The sequence below is a fragment of the Lynx canadensis genome, chromosome A3, assembly GCF_007474595.2.
Source record: "Lynx canadensis isolate LIC74 chromosome A3, mLynCan4.pri.v2, whole genome shotgun sequence".
In the NCBI taxonomy this organism is placed as follows: domain Eukaryota; kingdom Metazoa; phylum Chordata; class Mammalia; order Carnivora; family Felidae; genus Lynx; species Lynx canadensis.
The window spans coordinates 118,611,280-118,629,779 of NC_044305.1; the positions used below are offsets into that span (position 1 = coordinate 118,611,280).

Consider the following 18,500-nt stretch of genomic DNA (forward strand, 5'->3'; position numbering starts at 1 on the left):
CAGACACTGTAGAAGGTGGTCAGGCTGGAGCTGCCTTCCAGGGTCCTTGTTCACAGGGACACCACTAGTTCTAGAAGCAAGGAAGGTGTAGGTGGAAGAGGTTGGGCTGGAATCCATCTTCCATATCAGGGGATTGTATGAGGGCTGCACAAGAGAGCCCACAAGGGCATGTGTCCTACATAAGGAGGGCCCCAAAGGCCAGTCACGTTGAGTCTGAGAAGCAGGAGTATAGACTGGTGCTTGGGTATGGAGAAGAATCCCCCTACTCCGGGACTGGGCACAGGGAAGGGAGGAGACTGACATTTAAACTAGACTAGACTTGGGGCGCCTGGGTGGCTTAGCCGGTTAAGTGTCTGGCTTCAGCTCAGGTCATGATCTTATGGTTTGTGAGTTCCAGCCCCGTATCGGGCTCTCTGCTGTCAGTGTGGAGCCGGCCTTGGATCCTCTGTCCCTCTCTCTCTATCTGCCCTTCCCCAGCTCTCTCTTTCTCTCAAAAATAAATAAACATTTTAAGAAAAAAAATAAACTAGACTTTAATAACCAAGAGGGAGAGAAAACAATGGATTCTATGCAAAATGTCACTAAAGGAAAGAAAGAAGCTGCAAGCAGTTTGGGACAAAACAAAATCTTTTCATCTTTGTGTCCCACTGAATTCAGACTATTCGTTAAAACTTTTCCTTTAGATTTGGATCATATGGGAAAAAATCGTGTTAGAACAAGAGGAGCTGGAGAAAAGGAGATCTGGAGGGGAAGAATGAGGGGGAAAGAGGAAGAGAGGGCAGAAGGAAAGGAAAAAGGGGAAAGAAAGGGGACACCACATGCGAAACAACGAGGAGGGGGAGGTAAAGAAAAAAGAGACAGAAAGGCCCACATATATTCTAGAATAAGTCAGCAGCCACATCCTACAGCCCTGAGGTGGTCCTCAGTGTAAAAGCAATGTCCTTGGAAATTCTGAACAACCACCATTCACCGTTTCATGTATGCTCTTGACTCTTAACACTGCAGAAGCTCTCGCTCCAAATCAAGTGGTCGGAGAAGCCGACAGATAATTGGGATGGCAATTAGCTGATGGGCTCTGGAGAAGGTAACAAAAGCAGAGTCATCCTACGGGCACAATGGAACCAGACCTAGGTCAGATTTGGGGCCTCTGCGACATCACCTCGAAGACGTGAACGTTCCCAGGACGGCATGTATTATGAGTTAAGGATGTGCTACGGGGCCCACAGAGGTTCTGCCAAAATGCCTTACTTGGCCAGCAGGCTCATGAGATAGGTGGAGGTGTTCGTGTCCAGTCTCAGCGGAGGCACCGTGACGTAGGCGGCCGCGTGGGACCAGTCCTGGTGGTAGTAGTGTAAGCCTGTCAGAGTGGCATGGGCGGTGGTGGTCTCGGCCAGCACAACCTTCCCTAGAAGAAGAAACGTCAAACCGTGACTAGGAAGCTAGTGGCCTGAGAGATCACTGGTCTGAGCTTCTCATTTCATAGGCGGAGGAGCTGAAGTCAGAGAGAGGAAGGGACTTGCCCGAGCTTACACGGGGGTTTGAGGGCACAGCTGGGTTCAAGGCCGGAGAGCTCCATATTGCCATGCTGGCTCCAGGCAAGGAGAACAGAAGGGCAAGGGTGCCGAAGAGGGGCAGCACCGCCGTTTGGGGGGACCACGGGTGCTTCAGGGCACTGATGGGAGGAAGGAGGGCCAGCGGTGCGGGTGAGACACCCAAGGGCTCCCACTGGGGGTGAGGCGGGAGGCAGGATCTCGCGGGCAGTTCTACCAGAAGGCTGAAAGCCCTTGCTCTGATTTATCTCCCCAGGTCTGTGACCATGACTTTGTTTCTCCCGTTTCCAGGACCCCACTGGCACCCTGAGCCGGGCCAAGACTATAAGCAAGTATAAAAACCTTCAGGTGCCGCCCAGTGCTCAGCAGCAGCCGACACACAGGTATCGGGGCTCGCACACAGGGTGTGGGGTGGCTGGAAGGGAAGCTGGGTCCATACACTGTTACTCCTTCGGGGACTTCCCAGGCATCCCCTTGAAATGTCCACTGGAACCGGTCCAGGATTTTATGTTAGTTGCCAAGGCAACGACCAGTAAAACCCAAGAGGCCAAAAAGATACCAATTAAGGAGCTGACTGAAAACGTGGAAAACTTTACCAGACCCGGGAGAGGTGACAGACACTTCTGCAGAGCTGTTATGCATGCAAATGCACAGAGGAAAACACTGCTTCTAGCGCACCGAACCCAGGCTAGCGCAGTGCTTCTGCGGGCGGCGGGAGAGAAAAGGGAGTACTCCGGGGGACCCCGCAGGGCTGCAACCCCACCACACGTGCGCACGGTCCACTCCAGCCCAAGGACTCGCCTTGCATCTTAGCAGCTGCGATAACGTCACCGGCCGAGATGCTGGACACGTTGACCAGGTATATTGGACAGTGAGTCTAAACAAGGAAACCGGCAGAAAGGAGAGCGCATCAGCCCCATGAACCTAACAAGCACTAGCACAGCCCCAGCCAAACCAGTCTGGGCCCCGGCACCTCCCTCTGCACGTCTTAGCCCCACTTAGCAGGGAGAGAGGGTCTTCTACCGGGAAGGCAGGCTGGCGGCCAGAGCACAGACTAGGGGAAGCACGGAGGAGGCAAGCACCAGGGCCCAAGGGGAATGTCAGGGCTGAGCCTCAAACATTCCACCAGCCGGAGTCAAGATGATTTATAACCTAACACCAGGGACTTTTTAAATTTCCTGCTCATGAACGTGACGACCTAGAGACAGTCGTGGATCATACTTCGTATCTAAAATTACAACAAGGGCTGCCTTACCAGTAGACAGAATGTACCCTGAGAAGAAACAAAATGTAAGAGGTTTGGGGTTCAGGGTCTATGTCAGGCAGGACTGGACAAATGGACGCCTGGGTTGTAATATCGATGAGCTTTTCCTCTGCTGAGCGGTGCGACAATGGTCCCTGGCTTCACCTGCCTGGGCATATGTTTGAGCTAAAAAACAGGAAGCTGGCTTTTTGTTGTTGACATCTTTCCTTTTCCTGGGGTCGGTCTCCGTCAGGAAATCATTGGTATCATAACCACTGGTGTGCCAGTAAATCAATGTCCTCGACCGGCACCCAGACTTGTAAACTGCTCATGGGAAACTTTTCCCAAATGTTACTCTGATGCCTTCTCTGCTCATCAAAATGAGAGGACAGAAAGCTTAGGAACTGGCCTGACATTTGACGTGCTTGGTGCAACTTTACTAATTCTGAGATCCGCTGGACCTCCAACCTCTGCCTCGTCCCCAGCATTCCTAACACCACGCCCTCATGCTTACTTACATCCTTCGGGATCGCCCATGTCTTTTCAGAGAAGAGATTCTCGAGCGTTAGTGCCCGCTAAAACCATGGGTGGGCTTCTTAAAACAGACTGCTGGGCATCGTCCCCAGTTCCTGATTCAATGGGTATGGGCCCGAGAATCTGCAATTCTAAGTTCTATTTCTAACAAAACACTGCTGTTGGTCCAGGCGCCACACTTTAGAAACTGGTATTCTCGAGGTGACCACGAACTGAGCAAATCGAACTCTTTAATGACGGTTTAGGAGAAACAACCTCGTAATTTCTTGGTATATATCTACTGTTTATAAAGTGCCTTTCTTTCTCTGCCCCCCTTTGACCCTCACAATCCTCCTGTGAGAAGTGATATTATCACCCCAATGTTAGATAACAAAATAGTATATCAGAGTGGTTGAGCGATGCGCATACGCTGAGAGCTTCGTGTTTGGTAAAGGTCTCACGTCTTGTTCGTTTCCCACACCGTGTCAGCACCCCCTCGCCCTAAGCAATACCAAGGAGAACTTCTAAGTGGTCTAGAGGCAGAGGGTTCGATCACGGTTCTCTAAGCAAGCCATCTACCGAATTCCTCTACAGGAAACAGAGTTCATTTGCAGTGAGGCTCTGTGGACACCCAACTCACCCTGCCTCCCACGGGAGCCATTTCCACTTGAGCAATGAAGCCGGACTCAGCAAGCTCACGGCGGTGGGGGGGAGGACAGAGAGCTGGCAGCTAGGAGGACTTCTGCCAGGTCTGTGGGAATAACAACACCCAGGAAACGGTTTTGGGGTCCTGTGAGCCAGGCATGGTGGTGGCACCCAGGGCAGAATGGGACTCCACTGTGTAGACTGAAGATGCTGGTTTCTGATCCCAGGGTCAAGAATGGGTTTAGGGCGAGCCGGGGTCTACTTACCCTGTTTGCAATGGTGATAACTCGGTGAGTGGCTTCAGCCTCCAGCTGTAAGAAACAAAGGACAGGAAGAAAACAAGCTTCAGCCTCTCTCCCAAGCAAGCCCACCTCTGCTCAAGAGCCCACTTTGTAGAAAGTGCTGGAATATCCAACATTGGGCCGGAGGGGCCAAATGCACCCATAGGGGCTGGCTCGGGGGGTAAGCCCTGGGCAGGGGCACCAAGCTCCAACCACCTCTTCTCACCCTGAGAGGATCTGAGGATTTACTACACCAGGCATACCCTCGCTGGGTGCTAATCAGGCCTTAAATAACAGGCAACGAGGGGCACCTGGGTGGCTCAGTCAGTTAAAGCATCTAACCCTTGGCTTCAGCTTAGGTCATGATCTCATGGTTCGTGGGATTGAGCCCTGCATGGGGCTCTGTGCTGTCTGCTTGGGATTCTCTGCCCCCCTCTCTCTCTCTCTTAAAAATAAATAAACTTTAAAAAATTTGGGGGGGCGCCTAGGTGACTCAATCAGTTAAGCATATGACTCTGGCTGAGGTCACGATCTCACGGTTCTCGAGTTTGAGCCCCACCTCAGGCTCTCTGCTATCAGCCCGGAGCCCGCTTTGGATCCTGCTTTGGATCCTCTGCCGCTCCCCCCGCCCCGCCCCCCGCCCTTCTTCTTTCTGCCCCTCCCCCACTCACAGGCGCTCTGACACACACACACTCTCTCTGTCAAACCGAAACATTAAAACAAATTTAAAAAAAAAAATTTTTTTTTTCAACGTTTATTTATTTTTCGGACAGAGAGAGACAGAGCATGAACGGGGAGGGGCAGAGAGAGAGGGAGACACAGAATCGGAAACAGGCTCCAGGCTCCGAGCCATCAGCCCAGAGCCTGACGCGGGGCTCGAACTCCCGGACCGCGAGATCGTGACCTGGCTGAAGTCAGACGCTTAACCGACTGCGCCACCCAGGCGCCCCTAAAACAAATTTTTAAAAATTCTTCCCTATCTGGGGCACCTGGGTGGCTCAGTCGGTTAAGTGTCTGACTCTTGATTTCAGCTCAGGTCATGATCTCGTGGTTCATGAGTTCTAGCCCTGCACCAGGCTCTGCGCTGGCAGTGTGCAGCCTGCTCGAGATCCTCTCCCTCCCTCTCTCTCCGCCTCTCCTTAGCTCATGCTCTCTCTCTCTCTCTCTCTCTCTCTCAAAAAAAGAAAAAGGCAACAAAACAAAAGGAAACAGAAACCTAGAAACCCCTCCGTGTTTTCTGGGGTATTCTTTCCACAGCCACCTCAGCGCAGTAGCAAGGAATGATACTCACTAATATCAAGCTGGAAATTAACCTAGATCCGAGTTTCTGAACTTCGGCACCATGGATATTTTGAGTCGGGTAACTCCTTGTGGCGGGGGGCTATCTGGGCACTGTAGGATCGATCGTCAAGCAGCATCCCTAACCTCTCTCCACTGGATGCCAGCAGTACCACACCCTCCCCCTGCCCCCTCTTCCCCGCCCCCCCCCCCCCCCCGGGTGGGACAACCAAAAATACCTCTGGACATTGTCAGATGTCTGCTGGAGGGCAAAATCTCTCCTGGCGTAGAGCCTTTAACCAGTAGATGGTAACAGTGGTGACTCTCGCTATTAATACCCTACAGTCAGAGCTTGGCTTTTTCCCTCATACAACTGAACAAAGCCCAGTCCTGTGCCCACCCGCCCACTCCTGTCCTTACAGGTCCGCGCAGGGCCTTGCATGTCTGATGGCAGTGCCATGACATCTGGTCTCTGGCTCCTCGTCCCTCAGGGCCTCCCATCGATCCCTCATGGACATCCAGCCACCACTCTGCATTGAACGCTTTGAAGAAATGGGAAATAGCTTTCTCTTCACAAACGGCAGGTGTCGGAATGGGGTCGCAGGACGAGAAGGCACGATTTGTCCAGTGAGGTCCCCTCCAGAACAGACAGCTTTAGCGGGGGGACTGCTGGGGATTTGTGTGGGCACCTTGCCAAACTGTGCCAGGATTAAACCAGAGGGCAGAGGAGAGCAGGGCTTTTCATGATCACCGCAGTGGTTAATATGGTAGGTAACAAGGGGGCAAGAGTATAGACACGTATGTGCTTCTGGTTTCTGGTGGGAAGGGTCCAAAGTTTTCCTCGGATGCTCTCATTCCTACAACACTAAATCACTGGCTTATAACCTGGAATTTCTTCTTACACCCGAAAGCGCTTTCACTCTGTCTTTTCTTTCCCCATTCAATTTTTGGGGAACGCAGCCCCCGATGGGCTCACATGGTCTCCCTCAGATCCCTGAAATCAGAATCAAATTAGGTGGGTCTGGTTTCCTCCAAACAGTCTTTCCCAAGGAAGCTCAAGGCCAAGTCAGCCTCCGCAGGGCGATGGCTGTTCCCTGAAAAGCTTCCAGATGCGAATTTCACCCATGGAGAAAGCGATAATATGCAACTTATATTTACTGATGTCTCTTCTGTCCTAAAGGTTCTGTGAATCCACAGGAAAGAAGCTGAGAAGAGGCATAGTCAGTTTTCCTCACCTCCTCTGGGCGGCTGATCTCGATTCCTTCTGGGCCCGTGATTCCCAAATCTAGCGCCTCCTTAGCACCCTGAATGACGGCAAAAGAAAGAAAATTGAGAGAACCATACAGATACGAGAAAATAACGAACCCCAGGGACACGAAACCATGCCGGACACCGTGCATTCCAATAGGCCTGCCGCTTTGCTCACTTCTGCAGTATCCGCCTTCCAAAGAGGGCAGGGTGAGTATGGGGTTCCCTGGCAGCCAGGCTCTCCTGCACCTCACTTCCTAAGGACTGAACGTATTTTCTTCCTCTTAAAATTCCAGTTCTGTAACTAGCCAATAGGCTTGGGACATCAAAGAACACCGGTCTGAAAAATCAGAATTTCCCCACCGGAAATCTAGTCAAATCTCTAGTTTCCAGCAACACCTAGAATAACCCTTACCAAGCATCCTAGTTAAGATCCAGGAGGTACAAAGGGATTCATCTACCAGTGAGCAGATTGCTATAATATCTCAGTTCCTCGGGGGTGGTGGGGGAGAGGTGATAGGAAAGCAGAGGAAAGAGGAGAGCTGACTGTCATTTATTCTGATGTCAAATCTCATTAAAAATATTTCTTAGAGGTGCTCCAAGTTCTTTTGCTATCATGGAATTTAAATACCATATCACCAGAACTAAGACATTATCATCTAAGACTTAGAAACCCTTTTGGACTATGAAGAGATTTTTTTTTTTTTACAGACAGACAGTAGACAAGTGGATTTTCTGACAAAGATTTGTCATCTGGGGTGTTAACATCTCACACTGCCTTTTATAACTCATTTTGTCTGGACGAAATTGTGGGATGGGCGATGGGTGGTCAGGAATCCCCCTGAGAACTGTCTCTATTGGTGCCCCAGCCCCCCCTTCCCCAATATTCTCTACGGCCTTGCCTCAGCCACGAGCTCCCCATTCTCAGCATGGACTCGGGGGATCGCTCCAATGTCCTTGCAAGCGTGCAACACTTGATAGAGCTCACTGTCCCGAAGCATATACAAGTCTTTGTAGGTCATGAACATCTGGAAGGAGTTGACACCCTTCTCCCTTACCAGTGTCTCCATTTCTGCTTTCACCTGGAGAGCAAAATGCAAAGGCAATGCCACGTGAGTACAGATGTTCAAGAGGCTGACGGGCCCAGGATGGAGGAGATGGGGGCCAGTGGGAGGAATGACCATACGGCCACCTGCAACCTTGCAGTATCTCATTTTCTTCCCACCCCCCGGGCCTCTGTGAGGTCAGGTGAGCAAATGGATGCAGAAGGACTTTGAAAATTGCCAAGCATGGGGCTCCTGGGTGGCTCAGTCGGTTAAGAGTCCGACTTCGGCTCGGGGCATGATCTCGCGGTTTGTGAGTTCGGGCCCCGCGTCGGGCTCTGTGCTGACATCTCGGAGCCTGGCACCTGCTTCGGATTCTGTGTCTCCCTCTCTGCCCCTTCCCTGCTCATTCTCTGTCTTTCTCTCTCTCAAAAATAAACAAACATTAAGACAAACATTTTGGGGCGCCTGGGTGGCGCAGTCGGTTAAGCGTCCGACTTCAGCCAGGTCACGATCTCGCGGTCCGGGAGTTCGAGCCCCGCGTCGGGCTCTGGGCTGATGGCTCAGAGCCTGGAGCCTGTTTCCGATTCTGTGTCTCCCTCTCTCTCTGTCCCTCCCCCGTTCATGCTCTGTCTCTCTCTGTCCCAAAAATAAATAAACGTTGAAAAAAAAAAAAAAAAAAAAAAACAAACATTTTTTATTAAAAAAAAATTGTCAAGCATGACACAAACGTAGGAACCATATTGTGACCATCTAGGCATGTTTCTGCTGTCGTATAGGCTTGTCTTGTGTTTCTAACTCCAAGTCAGCCTTATCGGTGAATGCATTAACAGCGTTTACCCCCAAGGCCTGTGCTCCCCACTCCCATAATGGAAGTGGTGTTACAAAGAAGGCACAATAGGGGCGCCTGGGTGGCTCAGTAGGTTGAGCGTCTGACTTCGGCTCAGGTCATGATCTCACGGTCCGTGAGTTTGAGCCCCGCGTCGGGCTCTGTGCTGACAGCTCAGAGCCTGGAGCCTGTTTCGGATTCTGTGTCTCCCTGTCTCTCTGACCCTCCCCCGTTCATGCTCTGTCTCTCCCTGTCTCAAAAATAAATAAACATTAAAAAAAAAATTTTCAAAGAAGGCACAATAATGCTGAAACTCCTGAGACCCAGGGCGCCTGGCTGGCCCGCCTGGCTATATGAATATGGAGATTCATCCTAACGTTGTTTACATTGGGGAAAAATGGAAGCAACGTTGGTCTGACAGCAGGAAAACAAATTGAGTTTTATCTCCTTGATAGGACATGAAGCGGCCACCGCACCGATGGTCATGAAGACCATGCGCCACACAGAAAATGCTCACACTTAAGTGAAGGAGTTACTATGTAAAAAGCACACATGGGAAAAAAAAAAAAAAAAAGACTGGAGGGAAATAAGCCAAGGTAACAAGAGTGGTTGTGTTGGGATAACCAGAATGATGGGCTTCTTTTCTCTTTTTAAAATCGATAGTTAGGAAAAGAATTATTTGATAATAACAAAACAGAATTTAAAATTCTAGATGCATGGAAGTCCCCACAACCTCTGGGGACTTAGGGAGGGCTGGCCTGGCCTCAGTGTTGCTGAGAATCTGAATGGATGCCCTATTCCAGGCCAGCTCCGGGGGGAGGGAATACAGAGGCTCGGGGTAAGGTCGTCCCCCCAGGAGGGTGTCGAGAATAAACAAAACCCCCTCCTCCGATAAGGGCCGGCTGCCATTCAGGGTGGGTCTGCACTTTTACCCAATGCCAGCAGGGAGGTCTTCATGGTGTGAAGGTTGGAGGGCTCCAAGGCCTTTCATAAGGACCATGTCTGACATAACAGGGGAGAGTGGGGGAGCCCCACGCTCAAAGCTAAAACCCAAGGGCAGAAGGACACAAGGCTTTTAATTACCATCTCAGAAGGGACGCAGGCCCTTTAGACCAGGCTCCCTAGCTGAAGAACTTTGTAAAACATCAATGCTTGTTTTGTTGTTGTTGTTTGTTTGTTTGTTTTTTGTTTGTTTGAAGTAAACTCCATGCCCAATGTGGGGCTGGAACTCACCACCCTGAGATTAAGAGCCGCATACTCGACTGACTGAGCCAGCCAGGCGCCCCAGTGCTTGCTTAGGATGCCCACGCAGGTCCTGGCACCTGTACCAGTACAGAATTGGTGGCAGAACGGGCATCCAGGCTGCTTCTCTGGGGTAATAAGTGGTAAAACTCCAGAAATGAAGCAAAATCTAAATGTCTGTTTTTAGGAAGTGGGAATCTGGGTGGAGGGGACTGGACTCTGCCCCTGGGGCCTGGGGCAGTGGGGGGACGGGAAAGCCAGAAGCAAGGGGCACAGGGGCTGAAGTGAGAAAGGGCTCAGTGGGAGCCAGCCTCAGCCACAGGCCAGAAGCAGCCTCGGGGCTCTCAGAGCAGGAGCCGGGCCCCAGGAGGAAAAAAGTGGCCCAGTCCCATTTATCCAGGTGGCACGGAGCCAGGACAGGACTCTCTTGTTCTGTTCGGAGACCTCAGGTCCATGCCGTCACTTCCGGCATGAAAACAATACGTCCCCTGGAGCCTGACTCTTGCCAAGCCCGCTACTCAGCAGAAGTGGCACCCGATGAAGAGTATCAAGACACGTTGAGAGCTTTGTGGTCTGAGCAAGGAGTCAGCCGGCGTTCCCCAGGCCTCTGGGTCTGCTGGGACACTGGCTCTTGAAATTAAGCAGAACAAGCCTTGTCACCCCCTTGTGGAATCATGTGTTCTTTTCTTTTGGCATCTGGGGAGTTAGGATGGTGGGGGGCGTCCCCTACCTGTGGGAGGGCACCCCACCCCAGCTGACTCCACCCAAATGGCCCCTCTCCCTAAAAAAAGCACTTATTCTTTCAGGATTCTACCCAGCACTGTTACCTTGGGTGCCCACCAGGTGATCCCCACATGCAGGGCGTAGTCACAGCAGACCTTGGGGTCGGCCAGACCCCGACACTTCTCGTAGGCTTCCACGAGGGAGGTCTCCTTGTCAGGCAGGACGTGGCCAATGACCATGGTGGTGCCTCCGACTAGTGCCGCCTGTGGGGGACGGGAAAAGCAGTCTCGTCACATCCCTTCTCACATCCGAGTCACTGACGCAGGGAGACACCTGAGGTCCTTGGGTGGACATTCAGGACAACCACGGACCCTATTAAGCGAGAGGCTGTGAGGCCCCAGTGCAGCCACGCTTGGGAAATTTTGAGGAGCTAGACACACACTGGAGGTCATGTGTCAACCTTCATCACCCCATTGGATCCAGTACACACACCTGCCTCTTCCTCATCTTGGGTTGTGGCTCAGTGCTTTGGAAAAACCACTTAGTGTGTCACTGGAGCCTCAAAGCCAGCCTCTATTTCCCAAAAAAGAAGAGTCCCTCCACCCCCAACAATTTTGACCAACTTGAATATACACATGACATAACCAAATGTTTAGTGCAATATAATACGTCTATTTATAATGTTTAGTGATACACACAGATTTTTTAAATTTCTAAATTTTTTTTTGAGAGAGAGGGAGAGACAGCACGAGCAGGGGAGGGGCAGAGAGAGAGGGAGACACAGAATCCGAAGCAGGCTCCAGGCTCTGAGCTGTCAGCACAGAGCCCGACACGGGGCTCGAACTCACGAGCTGTGAGATCGTGACCTGAGCCGAAGTTGGATGCGTAGCCGACTGAGCCACCTAGGCGCCCTATTACACATATATATTTAAATCCTAATGAATAAAATGTTAGTTTGGATACATTGTTTTGTTTTATTCTCTCATATTCCATGAAACAATTTTATTCAAAGTTTTCATATGCATTTTCAACATCGAGGCCTTTGTGTTCAGTTTCTCCAAGCACGTTAAGTTCATTTCCATATATCTTGTTTGAGATGGAGCAGTTTTGAGGTCCCTGTATGATTTATCAACGAAAAATTATCCTATTCAAAATCTCCACATGACATCACTTAACAAGAAATCTTTAAAAAGCCTCTCTTGTAATTCCAGGAATAATGGCTAAATCTGTATTAAAGCTCCACCTCCCCCACCCACACATACACTTTTTTTTAAGCCAATTTTGTCAGGTGACCTGCACAAGCCTCCAGAACTAGCACTGACCAAAGGTTGTTCCACGTTAATGTGTTGTTCCCCAACAAACCTTCATCAAAATAGAATAATTAAGAGAGAGCTCCACTACTCGGAGTGATCCGATAGAAGGTGACTCTCTTTTTCCAATGAGTAAGTCTGGACAAAACCTGTCTTTCTTTTTGGGTCCTGGCAATAATTTAGATGAGCCCAAGCTTGAGTCCCCGCTCGCCACCTCCCAGCTGGATAACTTCAGCCACATTAACTCTAACCTCTCTGAGATGCTTACCTATAGCTACTATAATAGCTACTTAACCTCTCTAAGCTTTACCTAAATTAGCTTCCTCCCTGGATCGTTGGGAAAGTCAACTGAACCGTTCTCTAATAAAATGGACTGAGTGAAGTCTGTCCTAATGTGTGTGTTTAATCATCCAGATTTGGACTGTTTATCTCTGACAATGAAATTGTCTTAATGATTCCTGCTTCTCTAGTCAGTCAAATCCTTGATCACAAATCAGATCAGAAATATTGCTGGGGAATGGGGAACTGAAAAAAAAAAAAAAAAAAGTTCAGCGGCCAAACAATTAGAACTCTCGCAACACAGATTCTCCTTGTTGTCCCTGGCTGGGAGACCACTTCCCCTGTTGCCGTGAGTTCAGAGGTCCAACTTCTTGCATGGCTTAAAGCAACCAACAGAGGGCGGTAGTTCTGTGGGCAGAGATGGGTAACCAGAATGGCGGGCGCGGTGGGGGGGGGGGGGGGGGGAAATGAGAGAAGGGGAAGAGCCGCTGATTGTAGCTTTACTAGCTGGCTTCTATTTGTGATCCCGATCGTGTCAGGCTGATTCATCCTCATAGCAGGTGGTTGTACTCTATTCTGCCCCGAAATGCATTTTTTGCCTTTATATGCAGAGATGGGGGTGGGGGTGGGGTTATCTATTGGGATTTTATACACTAAATTGTTTTATTTTTCTGTGGTTCTAGATTCTTTTTTTTTTTTTTTAACGTTTATTCACTTTTTTTTTTTTGAGAGACAGAGCATGAGTGGGAGAGGGGCAGAGAGCGAGGGAGCCACAGAATCCGAAGCAGGCTCCGGGCTCTGAGCTGCCAGCACAGAGCCCAGCACAGAGCCCTACGCTGGGCTGGAACTCAGGAACCGTGAGATCATGATCTCAGCGGAAGTTGGATGCTTAACCGACTGAGCCACGCAGGTGCCCCTCGATGGCTTTCTTCTGCACTCCCCTCAGTATGTCTGTAGCCTTGGGTAGAAAAAAGGAGACCTGGAAACAGCACGGTATAGGATGATAAGAGAAGCAAGACTTCTTAAGATCTGTGGGTCCCAGAGCGAGAGTAGAAAAGGAGGTCCAAGTGCTGAATCTCTAAATAGTTAAAAGTTACAGATCAAGCTAACTGTTACACAGAACACCTCCTATCCTCCTACTCTGACAAATACTTGACCAAGAAGACCAGGCCTGAATTTGGAGTTCTTGGGGTCCTTGCAGCTCTGAGCTACACCGTAGGGGATACTGGCCTTCAGCCTTTGCACCGCCCCCAGCCCACACCCCTGCTTTGGGTTCATCCTGCAGCCCGCAGGCCTCTCATCTGCTCACTCCTTGCAAAATGCTGCCCGTGGACCTAGGCGAACAGGCACTGGTGGTCTGGCCCCCAAGGAGGGCAGATTCAAGCATACATAGGTCCTAGAAGTGCTCAGGGTCATCTGTTAGGGGATTCCAGGGACCCAGAGTGTGGTCTGGAAGAGGACAGGGGGCTCTGGGCAGACATGGCTCCTCTTGCCTGAGTCTAAGGACAGTCACTGAAGAGTTCAGGTAGGTGTCACTGGGCAGTGGTCCTGACTTTCCCACTTTCTGGCTGTAATCCAGCGCCAGCTGTATACCCACTCGGACCTCCCCTCCCAGAGGAGATCAGGTGGCCATGGATGTGAGAGCCTTTATAAGCTCGAAGGAGCACATAAATATCTGCAATAATTATTTCTACTATTAACCTCAGGCCTCAAAACAAGAGTTTAACAGGATCAGCAAATACTCCCCCAGCTGCGGGTTCAGGAGCCCAGACCAGATGCTGGATGTACAAGGGTGTATGAGCACTTGTTTCCTCTCAGGCAAGAGACACACAGAGCTGGCTTTTAAAATATGTACAGTTCCAACCCACGGGACGAATGACGACAAGCTCTGTCTTCCTGGGAATGTGATATCACAGATGTGACAGACCTTTTTACTGTCATCCCACATAAAACATCCTTGTAGAAATCAACAGGGAGCATGACCCAATCCTGTTCCCGAGGATTTCAAAGGATTATGTTTATGAATATGTGACCGTGTGACTACTGAATGTTCCTGTTTTTCTGCAAAAAATGGTGTGGGTTAAGCAAGCTGTGGACAATGTTTAATGGAAGTCATAGAAATGATGTTCATGGAGGCTAAGTCATAACATGGAAAAGGGTGATACTGTAATGAGCGAAAAAGACAGAATTCAATATGTGTACCCAAGATGCTTAGAAGGATGTTTAAACACACAGGCACCCACACAAGGAAAAACATGGAAGGAAATATACCAAAACATTAACAAGGACTGTTTCAGTGATGAGAGTCTGAGTTATTTTTTTCTAGTTTTCCTGAAAATTTACCTTAATAGAATCATTACTTTATTATAATATCTATTTTAAACATAAATTTGGAAGAAGCTAAAAATTACTTAAAGTTTAGTTAACCACGCTTGTGTGTTTAAAATATTTTCTTTTAAAGTTATGTAACATTTCAACCATACGGTAAAAGTATAGAAAATAACACACAGGCATGAACCCACTAGTCAAACATAACAGATGTTAACATTTTGCCGTTGTTTAAAACACATTTAAAAAAAATGAAATACAGGGGCGCCTGGGTGGCTCAGTGGTTAAGCAAAACCGACTTCGGCTCAGGTCAGGATCTCGCGGTCCGTGAGTTCGAGCCCCGCGTCAGGCTCGGTGCTGACACCTCAGAGCCTGGAGCCTGCTTTGGATTCTGTGTCTCCCTCTCTCTCTGCTCCTCCCCTGTTCATGCTCTGTCTCTCTGTCTCTCAAAAATAAATAAATGTTAAAAAAATTTTTTTAATGAATAAATGTTAAAAAAAATGAAAAAAAAAAATAAAACCAATACAACCAAAACCCTCCATCCTGTTCCCTATCCCTCTCCCCTGAGGTTGATCATCCCATCTCTGTTTTCATGCTTTTACTAGTTTGTTTCGTGAATTTTAAAAATTTACACCAAGTACTATCCGTACCTTTTTGCAACTTGCTTTTAAAAATTCAACATCTTAAGATTTGTTTCTTCCATTCTAATTAATTAATTGTATGAATACTCCTCCAGGTACATATTCAGTTCTAATTCATGGGTATTTACCACTACACATGGCGCTTGAGGATTCTTGCACACACATGAACGGTGCCCATTTTCAGGGTATACGTCGCCCGGAAGTGGAGTTGTAGCTTCGTGCACATGCGCACCCCCAATTATACCACGCCGGACCACGGAGGGCTAACTCACCAGGGCCTCCTGGAGCCTGGTGGCTACGAAGTCTGCCCATTTACCAACGCAAGCCCTTAATTTTTTTACATACACTGCTGCCCAGCCAAGCATCCCCATTGAGAATGTGGCATTTGTTTTAATCGTGAATGTGGGACTACACATCTCTCACTATTAAGTTAACACGGACACTGGGACTATTTATTTAACCACAGACACAGCATCATGATGCACATTTGGCAGAGATGAAACATAATTTTAGTGTTCCAAAGGGTTACCATGATTTGTCTCTGACATATTTGATATTCTGCTGGATAAGTCTGGATTTGTCTGATGCCCAGTAATGTCACCTCCATTTGTTTCCTAATAAAACCCAACATGCTTAATGGGATCCATTTTCTGACCGACTTTCCAGGCATACACTTGGCAAGAACTTGTACTGAAACTAAACCCAAACCGGATATAAATGTCATCTTTATGCTTCGGAAGTCATCGGACGGACCCCTGTGGGGCACGCAGGGTCTCTGTATTGACCAGGGCCATGCTCAGCAAGTTGGAAAGAAACTTCAGAAAAATAGGACTTATTTGCTGCCGTCACAGTATTGGAGAGAAGAGTGTACTGGCCCTCCTTGCCTTTGTCAGGACAGAGCTCTCTGGAGAATCACTCACTTGTCATCTTCTGCATTGCGGCAGCTCGAATCACGTTTTGCTGGTTTCCCAGTAGCAATGGTTTTTTTTAATCTTCCAATTTCACCCTCCTGCCCCTGCCCTGCAACCCTTCCGTCAAAGAAGCAGCTTGTTCCAAGGCTGAACCAGTAAGTCAAGGCACAAACTTTGTGCTCTGCTGTTGAGAAGGCACTTGAGCCAGAGATAATTCGTGGGGTTTTTCACTGGGGAAGAGGGAGAGGCTTCCTGGAGTGTATTTTCATATAGCGCATAGAAAAGGGGTGTGTTTGGGGGGGAGGTGATTGGAATCGGAAAAGCGGGATCTGCCGCTACCTAGACCTATCGATCAAGGGCAACTTATCTTAAAGGGGGGACGCTACAGCACTGAGAACCAAATAACAAGTATTTGGATGTGTTTTGTAGGCTAATGAGCGTCAAGCAAACATTTCTACATTTCCTAATGCAGCTGGGAAAGCCATCGTCGGTTCAGCTAGATCTGCTTCTCTTGGAATCACCGAACCAGTTCTTTTTCTTTGCACGTGAAAATTCTCTTCTTTTATTCACAATCTCCCAAAGTACAAGAGAAATAAAATCACCAGCTCGGTGGTTCCTCTCTTGCTCGGAGTAACTTCCTGCACCATCAGGGATCTGTTGGTTGCTTACTGGCCCTTTGGAAAGCCTTCCCCTCCACCCCCCCTAATATTTACCTCTGAGAGAGACAGAGCGAGAGACAGAGACAGAGCATGAGCAGGGGAGGGGCAGAGAGAGAGGGAGACACAGAATCTGAAGCAGGCTCCAGGCTCCAAGCTGTCAGCACAGAGCTCAATGCGGGGCTCGAACTCACGAACCGTGAGATCATGACCTGAGCCGAAGTCAGACACCCAGCCAGCCGACTGAGCCACCCAGGCGCCCCTGGAAAGCCAGTTCTTTTTTAAAGCAATTTTTTTTTTCAACGTTTATTTATTTTTGGGACAGAGAGAGACAGAGCATGAACGGGGGAGGGGCAGAGAGAGAGGGAGACACAGAATCGGAAACAGGCTCCAGGCTCTGAGCCATCAGCCCAGAGCCCGACGCGGGGCTCGAACTCACGGACCGCGAGATCGTGACCTGGCTGAAGTCGGACGCTTAACCGACTGCGCCACCCAGGCGCCCCATGAAAGCCAGTTCTTTTTTTTTTTTTTTTTCAACGTTTATTTATTTTTGGGACAGAGAGAGACAGAGCATGAATGGGGGAGGGGCAGAGAGAGAGGGAGACACAGAACCGGAAACAGGCTCCAGGCTCTGAGCCATCAGCCCAGAGCCCGACGCGGGGCTCGAACTCACGGACCGGACCGCGAGATCGTGACCTGGCTGAAGTCGGACGCTTAACCGACTGCGCCACCCAGGCGCCCCAGAAAGCCAGTTCTTAAATACCACTCAAGTCCTGGAACTTGAGAAGCTTTCCAAAAGGAGGACCTGAGCACTTCATCAAGTGAGATGATACATCTATGGTACTTAGAACCATGCCTGGCACTCAGTAAATATCTTTCTCATCCTGAAACACAAGCCCACCAGCCAGGGCCAGCTTTGTGGGCTGTGCAGCCCACAGTGCCCTGCATTTAGAAGGGCTCTGTGCCTGGATTGTTTAATGCTTTGCTGTCGTCATCTTAAGTTTCTTAATAATCTTTTAAGAAGGAATCCCACCTCTTTATTCATGACACTTGCCTGATGTAGGGTGATGAGACTCTTAACAGGCTTACACTTAGCTTTACTGCCAACTCAAGCCGGCTCTCTGACAATTCCCTTCCGGGCCGCTTGAGTGCTGACCTCTGCTCTGACCACTGCCCCATCCATTCTCCTTCGGAGTCACCCCAACCTCTTTCTATCAAATGCCTCTTTTCTGTGAAACAAAACAAAACAAAACCAAACAAAAACAAAATCAACCCTAGCTTTTCTGCAGAGCATCCATTTGATGTGTGATCAGTTCCCTGGGGCTACCCTTTCTGTCCCTCCCGCTACGTACAGCTCTCGTCTTTTCTCCACCCATGATTTCCAGCCTGTTGAGTTTCCTCCAAACTGTGCGTTCGCAATTAATCGCACTCCCAGACTTCCTTTTACTTTCCACGCCTACCTTCTGGGTCCACGGCCTCTCCCACACCATCCGGGGCCTGGTCCCACCTCTGATTTTGCAACGCTCTTACCCTAAACATTACCGTATCTAAAACTCGCACTTCATTCTTTGGTTCTTCTGCAGAGAAAACAGGCAACCTTCAGTTCACAACGCATTTCGAGAAAAGGACATTTCCCCACATTTAATCCGCCTGTCACGTAAAGGCATATTAATGTCATATTTAGAGGCAAAACGGTATAGTGACAAGAACCAGCCTTTAAGGCAGGCAGATCCAGGTTTAAATCCTAGTTGTAAGACACTTACACTTAGTTGTAAGACCT

At 49.3% G+C, this 18,500-nt stretch overlaps 1 protein-coding gene across 1 annotated transcript in view; it reads right to left on the reverse strand.

The window, feature by feature from the left end:
- The window catches only part of DPYSL5 (dihydropyrimidinase like 5), a 102,422-nt gene that overhangs the window by 18,267 nt on the left and 65,655 nt on the right, over positions 1-18,500 (reverse strand). Inside the window, exons 3-8 of the mRNA XM_030311472.1 lie at positions 10,700-10,858; positions 7,661-7,840; positions 6,746-6,814; positions 4,218-4,262; positions 2,352-2,427; positions 1,249-1,405 (exon numbers count right to left, since the gene is read on the reverse strand). Of these exons, the coding sequence (XP_030167332.1) occupies positions 1,249-1,405; positions 2,352-2,427; positions 4,218-4,262; positions 6,746-6,814; positions 7,661-7,840; positions 10,700-10,858 (686 nt within the window). The remainder of the gene's footprint in view (positions 1-1,248; positions 1,406-2,351; positions 2,428-4,217; positions 4,263-6,745; positions 6,815-7,660; positions 7,841-10,699; positions 10,859-18,500) is intronic.